The sequence below is a fragment of the Salmo salar genome, chromosome ssa07 (genome assembly GCF_905237065.1).
Source record: "Salmo salar chromosome ssa07, Ssal_v3.1, whole genome shotgun sequence".
Lineage (NCBI taxonomy): Eukaryota > Metazoa > Chordata > Actinopteri > Salmoniformes > Salmonidae > Salmo > Salmo salar.
In genome coordinates, this window is record NC_059448.1 from 3345798 (window position 1) to 3353997 (window position 8200).

At 43.9% G+C, this 8200-nt stretch overlaps 1 protein-coding gene and 1 long non-coding RNA gene across 3 annotated transcripts in view; one reads left to right on the plus strand and one right to left on the minus strand.

Moving 5' to 3' along the window:
- Positions 1-3823: 3823 nt before the first annotated feature.
- Positions 3824-4832, plus strand: LOC106608434 (uncharacterized). The gene is made up of 2 exons (XR_006770553.1): positions 3824-3975; positions 4031-4832. It is a non-coding gene; the product is annotated as an uncharacterized lncRNA (long non-coding RNA).
- A 231-nt stretch (positions 4833-5063) lies between these two features.
- fga (fibrinogen alpha chain) overlaps positions 5064-8200 on the minus strand; it is a 10265-nt gene continuing 7128 nt past the window's right edge. The window contains exons 5-7 of one of the 2 annotated variants that reach the window (XM_045721432.1): positions 7889-8085; positions 7625-7752; positions 5064-6443 (exon numbers count right to left, since the gene is read on the minus strand). In XM_045721432.1, the coding sequence (XP_045577388.1) occupies positions 5695-6443; positions 7625-7752; positions 7889-8085 (1074 nt within the window). In that variant the 3' untranslated portion in view covers positions 5064-5694. Of the gene's footprint in view, positions 6444-6976; positions 7753-7888; positions 8086-8200 lie in introns of both variants that reach the window. The other variant, XM_014206368.2, reaches the window with a different exon arrangement.

Genomic DNA, 8200 nt, shown 5'->3' on the forward strand with positions numbered 1-8200 from the left:
GTGTGTGTGTGTGTGGTGTGTGTGTGTGTGTGTGTGTGTGTGTGGTGTGTGGTGTGTGTGTGTGGTGTGTGTGTGTGTGTGGTGTGTGTGTGTGTGTGTGTGTGTGTGTGTGTGGTGTGTGTGTGTGTGTGTGTGTGTGTATGGTGTGTTCATGCACGTATGTACAGAGCATTCAGAAAGTATTCAGACCCCTTGACTTTTTCCACATTTTGTTACATTACAGCCTTATTAGCCTAGTGGTTAGAGCGTTGGACTGGTAACCTAAAGGTTGCAAGTTAAAATCCCCCGAGCTGACAAGGTAGAAATCTGTCGTTCTGCCCCTGAACAAGTTAACCCCTGGTAGGACGTCATTGAAAATAAGAATTTGTTCTTAGCTGACTTGCCTAGTTTAATAAAAGGTAAAATAATGGATTAAACGTTAAAAAGAAATCCTCATCAATCTACACACATTACCCCATAATGACAAAGCGAAACAGCTTTTTAGAATTATTTGCAAATGTACTAAAAATCTAAACAGAAATACCTTATTTACTTGAGTATTCAGACCCTTTACTATGAGACTCTAAATTGAGATCAGGTGCATCCTGTTTCCATTGATCATCCTTGAGATGTTTCTACAACTTGATTGGAGTCCACCTGTGGTAAATTCAATTGATTGGACATGATTTGAAAAATGGCACACACCTGTCTATATAAGGTCCCACAGTTGACAGCGCATGTCAGAGCAAAAACCAAGCCATGAGGTCGAAGGAATTGTCGGTAGAGCGCAGAGACAGGATTGTGTCGAGGCACAGATCTGGAGAAGGGTACCAATAATGTTCTGCAGCATTGAAGGTCTTAAATTGAAGAAGTTTTGGAACCACCAAGACTCTTCCTAGAGCTGGCCGCCCGGCCAAACTGAGCAATCGGGAGAGAAGGGCCTTGGTCAGGGAGGTGACCAAGAACCCGATGGTCACTCTGACAAAGCTCCAGGGTTCCTCTGTAGAGATGGGAGAACCTTCCAGAAGGACAACCACCTCTGCAGCACTCCACCAATCAGGCCTTTATGGTAGAGAGGCCAGACGGAAGCTACTCCTCAGTAAAAGGCACATGACAGCCCGCTTGGAGTTTGCCAAAAGGCACCTAAAGACTGAAACCATGAGAAACAAGATTCTCTGATCTGATGAAACCAAGATTGAACTCTTTGGCCTGAATGCCAAGCATCACATCTGGAGGAAACCTGGCACCATCCCTACGGTGAAGCATGGTGGTGGTGGCAGCATCATGCTGTGGGGATGTTTTTCAGCGGCAGGGACTGGGAGACTAGTCAGGATCGAGGGAAAGATGAACAGAGCAAAGTACAGAGAGATCCTTGATGTAAACCTGCTCCAGAGCGCTCAGGACCTCAGACTGGGGCGAAGGTTCCCCTTCCAACAGGACAACGACCCTAAACACACAGCCAAGACAATGCAGGAGTGGCTTCGGGACAAGTCTCTGAATGTCCTTTAGTGCCCCAGCCAGAGCCCGGACTTGAACCCGATCGAACATCTCTGGAGAGACCTGAAAATAGCTGTGCAGCGACGCTCCCCATCCAACCTGACAGAGCTTGAGAGGACCTGCAGAGAAGAAAGGGAGAAACTCCCCAAATACAGGTGTTTCAAGCTTGTAGCGTCATACCCAAGAAGACTCAACGCTGTAATCGCTGCCAAAGGTGCTTCAACAAAGCACCGAGTAAATGGTCTGAATACTTATGGAAATGTGATATTTCAATTTTTTATTGCTAATACATTTGCTAAAGATTCTAAAAAACAGTTTTTACTTTGCTGTGATGGGGGATTGTGTGTAGATTGTTGAAGGTAAAAAAAACAATTTAATCCATTTTAGATTAAGGCTGAATACTTTCTGAATACACTGTGTGTGTGTGTGTGTGTGTGTGTGTGTGTGTGTGTGTGTGTGTGTGTGTGTGTGTGTGTGTGTGTGTGTGTGTGTGTGTGTGTGTGTGTGTGTGTGTGTGTGTGTGTGTGTGTGTGTGTGTGTGTGTGTGTGTGTGTGTGTGTGTGTGTGTGTGTGTTTTGTGTGTGTGTGTGTGTGTGTGTGTGTGTGTGTGTGTGTGTGTGTGTGTGTGTGTGTGTGTGTGTGTGTGTGTGTGTGTGTGTGTGTGTGTGTGTGTGTGTGTGTGTGTGTCTCACCCACTGGTGGTCAGAGCAGAGTGGGTACTCTGGTCTGTCAGGACACCATTCCCTCCTGCCTCTGTCTCTCTGTCTAACTGATTGGGAGACCACACTCCCTTGCTGCATCCACAGACTACACACACACACACACACACACACACACAGATACACACACACACACACACACACACAGAGACACATTTTTAGGCTATAACCCAGCCTTAAAAAAGACCAGGGTGCTTTGACACGTTGCAGATATATATATATATATATATAATATATTCCATTGATAGCATTTTCACTAATTATTGATTCAGTCAATATTAGCTGTGTGCTAACATCGGTTCGGGTGAATGTCACGTCGCTGAACTGTAATGTTGACAGAGGTCAAAGTTCAGTTCAACTATCCATATTGACACCGAGCTGACTAGATCAAGCGGGGAAGAGCGGGGTAAGTTGAGCCAAAGTGGTCAAGAACCATACACAAAATGAATCGTTTTAACAAATATTTGGGAAGAGGTTATCATTTCATGGAGTCTGTGAAGGAAGAAATTACATTCTTATTGTATATAATATTATATACTAATGTCTATGTATCCTTAATGTATATAATATTATATACTAATGTCTATATATCCTTAATGTATATAATATAATATCCTAATGTCTATATATCCTTAATTTATATAATATTATATACTAATGTCTATATATCCTTAATGTATATAATATAATATCCTAATGTCTATATATCCTTAATGTATATAATATTATATACTAATGTCTATATATCCTTAATGTATATAATATAATATCCTAATGTCTATATATCCTTAATGTATATAATATAATATACTAATGTCTATATATCCTTAATGTATATAATATAATATCCTAATGTCTATATATCCTTAATGTATATAATATAATACACTAATGTCTATATATCCTTAATGTATATAATATAATATCCTAATGTCTATATATCCTTAATTTATATAATATTATATACTAATGTCTATATATCCTTAATTTATATAATATTATAAATAATAATGTCTATATATCCTTAATTTATATAATATTATATAATAATGTCTATATATCCTTAATGTATATAATATAATATCCTAATGTCTATATATCCTTAATTTATATAATATTATATAATAATGTCTATATATCCTTAATTTATAGGCCTATACCAGAAAGAAGACCATAAAAGTCATATTATTTACTCTTATCCCACTGGGCAAAAACTTGTTGACTCAAATGTATTTCCCTGTCATTTCCCCCCCCCCAAAAAAAAAAAATCTAATGTGATGAAATTGAATCAAAAACTGATTGGATTTTCTGATTGGACGTCGACATATGAATTTCCTATTTTTTTTCTCCCACCCGACTTTGAACATTAATCCAATGACAGGGTGGAATTTGATTTCAGTGTAAAAATCAAACCCTAGACATTAAACTGACTTCTGTGCCCCCCATTTGGAGTGTGACATTAATATTGTAGTTGATTTCTGTTTATACCATAAAATATAACTTTTTCCTGCTAACTTTTGAACAGCTCTAACCTAGTAGTTTGAACAGAAAACAGAAGACATATGCAACACTGCAATAACAAAAAGCCAAAACATGACAAGTTGAAGTGAACAACATGTTTATTGTTTGAACAGTAGCTTGGTTTAGACGTTCTAACAGGAAGTAGTTCTACGAAACTCCTTCTGATCTCAGACCAGTTATTTCAATGTTAGCAGTAACTGGTTGGTTCAGAGGTTACTGTTCCCAGACCAGTTATTTTAACATTAACAGTAACTGGTTGGTTCAGAGGTTACTGTTCTCAGACCAGTTATTTCCATGTTAGCAGAAGCTGGTAGGTTCAGAGGTTACTGTTCTCAGACCAGTTATTTTAACATTAACAGTAACTGGTAGGTTCAGAGGTTACTGTTCTCAGACCAGTTATTTTAACATTAGCAGTAACTGGTAGGTTCAGAGGTTACTGTTCTCAGACCAGTTATTTTAACATTAGCAGTAACTGGTAGGTTCAGAGGTTACTGTTCTCAGACCAGTTATTTCCATGTTAGCAGAAGCTGGTTACTGTTCTCAGACCAGTTATTTTAACATTAACAGTAACTGGTTGGTTCAGAGGTTACTGTTCTCAGACCAGTTATTTTAACATTAACAGTAACTGGTTGGTTCAGAGGTTACTGTTCTCAGACCAGTTATTTTAACATTAACAGTAACTGGTTGGTTCAGAGGTTACTGTTCTCAGACCAGTTATTTTAACATTAACAGTAACTGGTAGGTTCAGAGGTTACTGTTCTCAGACCAGTTATTTCCATGTTAGCAGAAGCTGGTTGGTTCAGAGGTTACTGTTCTCAGACCAGTTATTTTAACATTAACAGTAACTGGTTGGTTCAGAGGTTACTGTTCTCAGACCAGTTATTTTAACATTAACAGTAACTGGTTGGTTCAGAGGTTACTGTTCTCAGACCAGTTATTTTAACATTAACAGTAACTGGTTGGTTCAGAGGTTACTGTTCTCAGACCAGTTATTTTAACATTAACAGTAACTGGTTGGTTCAGAGGTTACTGTTCTCAGACCAGTTATTTTAACATTAACAGTAACTGGTTGGTTCAGAGGTTACTGTTCTCAGACCAGTTATTTTAACATTAACAGTAACTGGTAGGTTCAGAGGTTACTGTTCTCAGACCAGTTATTTTAACATTAACAGTAACTGGTTGGTACAGAGGTTACTGTTCTCAGACCAGTTATTTTAACATTAACAGTAACTGGTTGGTTCAGAGGTTACTGTTCTCAGACCAGTTATTTTAACATTAACAGTAACTGGTAGGTTCAGAGGTTACTGTTCTCAGACCAGTTATTTTAACATTAACAGTAACTGGTAGGTTCAGAGGTTACTGTTCTCAGACCAGTTATTTTAACATTAACAGTAACTGGTTGGTTCAGAGGTTACTGTTCTCAGACCAGTTATTTTAACATTAACAGTAACTGGTTGGTTCAGAGGTTACTTGGGGTTTTGGTTTTACATGAACATTCAGTACATTGACATCATCACGGGGTCAGAAAAACAAAGTCACATTTAATCATCTACTGACAGAATCAACAGTCAGCATTAGCTCTCTCTATCTCTCTCCACATCTGTCCCTCACTCCCCATCATTCTCTCTCTCTCTCTCTGTCTCTCTCTCTCTCGCTCCACATCTGTCCCTCACTCCCCGTAATTCTCTCTCTCTCTCTCCCTACCCCACCTTGTCTCCTCTCCCTCTCTCCTTCCCTCCCTGTCCTTTTCTCTCCATCTCCTCATGCCAACCACTTCCCTTCTCCCTCCCCCTTTCTCTCTCTCCCCCCCAACACCCTACCCCTATTCTAACCCCACCACTTTCCCTTCTCCCTCCTCGCATCCTCTCCTTCCCCCTCTCTCTCTCTCTCTCTCTCTCTCTCTCTCTCTCTCTCTCTCTCCTCTCCTCTCTCTCTCTCTCTCTCTCTCTCTCTCTCTCTCTCTCTCTCTCTCTCTCTCTCAGGCCATAGCGAGCGGTCGTATCTTCATGCGGGTGGTCTTCAGACTATAGTCGGCTGGTCTGTATGTCAGCCACACCACTCCGTTCTCTATCTCGTACGGAGCGTTACTACCAGGATCATACTTCCCCCCTTTGTAGTACACACCGTTTAAGTTAGCCCTCTGACAGTTATTATACCACCAGCCACCGCCGTACATCTCTGCGCAGCTCTCCTCCCATTGGTCATTATCCTTATCGAAGGTACTGAACTTCATCCCCTCGTGGGAGAGGAACGACCCCAACCCGGGCGAACCTTTACTCCCTAAACTAGACTCCCCCTTGACTAAAGCGTCTCCTGCGTCGCCTGTATACTCCGCCACGGTTAACCGATACCCCTCCGCCTCGGATCCCACTTTCAGCGTGTACTCAGCTGTCGCCTCCTCTCCTTCCCAGTCTTCGAGCTCTACCCTCAACATGCTTTCCTCCCGGGTCAAAATATGTAGGTGTTTTAACCCTAGCCACACCTCTCCTTTACCCTGGCTGTCCACTCCTCCGAAACCCTCCTGGTAGTCTGCCCAGGAACGATTGAAGTTAACCCCACCATGAGCTCTCTGTTGGATCAGGGTCCACCCTCCTAGAAACCCTCCTTGGTCGCAGTAAACTTCCACTACCCCGTTCAGAGGTGGGGAGGAGAGGGAAGCAGAGGGGTTAATTTTGTACAGGCCGCTTTTTTCCCCTGTGAGATGGTTCCGTTGAATGTCAGAGCAATCTGAAAGCAGAGAAGAATGGAGAGACGGGGAATTCAGTAGTGAATTTAGTATTGTCCTTTTCGGTGAAGAGAATTTAATACAGTCCTTTCGTTCTCCGTGATTACACTTCTTATCCATTGAATATTTCATGAACATACAGAATCTCTGTAAAGTTTTATACAATTTGTTTAAAAAAAATGTTAGCCACAACCAGATAATATGAGCAATATCTGAACTAGCTAACACATCTTTGTTAATTTGGCTACTGTTCATCAGATTCTGAAACTTAATTTTACAATCAAGGCTTTGCTTTGTGCTATGACAAAATTAGCAATGTTTCACTTCTGACTGCCAGCTAAGACGCTAAAAGCTTCTGGCTAAGACTCTAACCTCTAACGGCTGCTAGCATAAGGTGCTAATTGCTATTGGCAGTTTGGCTAAGGTGCTAATGGAGGCTAGGCTAACATGCTAATTGCTAATTGGCTGCTAGGCTAAGATGCTAACAGCGGCTAGCTAGGTCAACTGCTGGGCGGTTACTCCAGGTCAGATGTACCTTTTCCCACATAATCCGCTTGCCGCTCGCTCCGGACGCTAGTCTTCACGCTGCGGGCGTGGAAATCTGGTATGTCGTCTTCGTCGTTCTCGCGCATGAACGCTCCGAGATCCATTCCGAATGGATCACCTCCGAATCCGGTGCCACCGGTCTTGGCGCTGGTGAGGATGCTACTGCCTCCCTTGGCGCCGCCGTGGCTCGTGGTTTTGGTCAACGAGGAGGAGGAGGAAGAGGAGGATGAGGAAGAGGAGGAGGTGAGGGATGGGAAGAAGTCGCCCATCCCTCCTCCTCCTCCTCCTCCGCCGCCGCCGTGCTTCAGCGCCTCACAGCCGAGTCCGCCCGATACTTCCTCGATGCGCTCCGCTGGCCCGTCCTTCGTATGTACTATCGTCCTTTTCATCGTCTTGGTACAGCTCGACGTCTGAGTGGTCAGGTGACCAGCAGTGGCGAAATCTCCGCCTCCGAGACTTCCCAGACCACCGCCGAATCCACCCATCCCTTTAAAGAAATCCCCAACTCCATCGCCCCTTGTCCCCCCACCGCCACCCAGCTCCGTGATCGTTTTCCTCGGCTCGTCCTTCGTCCCTGACCCCGTTGACAAACCCGATGACGATGAAGACCCTGAAGTCGAAGGCTTGAAGTGCGTACCAGTGACCTTGCTGGTAGTGGCGGCAGACGAAGCGCTGGACCCCTGGGACTCCAAGGTCAGCTTCACGGTCTTCACCTCCGGGAAGAAAACCTCCTTCTGCTCCTCAGCCAGGCCGGACTTGTACTTACTGAGAGAGGGGGTGGAGAGAAGGGTACGGGAGACGGGAAAGGAGAGGAAACGAGGACATTAGATGGGAAGGGGGGGGGGTGGGTGGGAGATGGAGGGGCAGGAGAAAACGAAAGCAGCAGCATCCTCCTCCTCACCTGTCGACCACGACGTCTTTAAACGGTCGGCTCTTCATGACGTACAGCGTGCGGACGGTCTCCACAGACTGAACGCTCTGGGATTCCAGCTGGTCCATCTGTTTGTCCAAAGCCACGTAGGATGCTTGCTCAACGGAGAACTCAGCGTAGCGTTTACAAGACCCTTTACAGGAGCGTAGCTTGATGTCAATGTCCACCTGGCGGAGGAGGGTGGAGGGGGAGATGGGGGGGGAGAAGGGGGGAGTGGGGAGATGGGGAGGGAGGAGAAGGGGGAGATGAGAAGGGGGTAGTGGGGGGGAGGAGAAGGGGGGA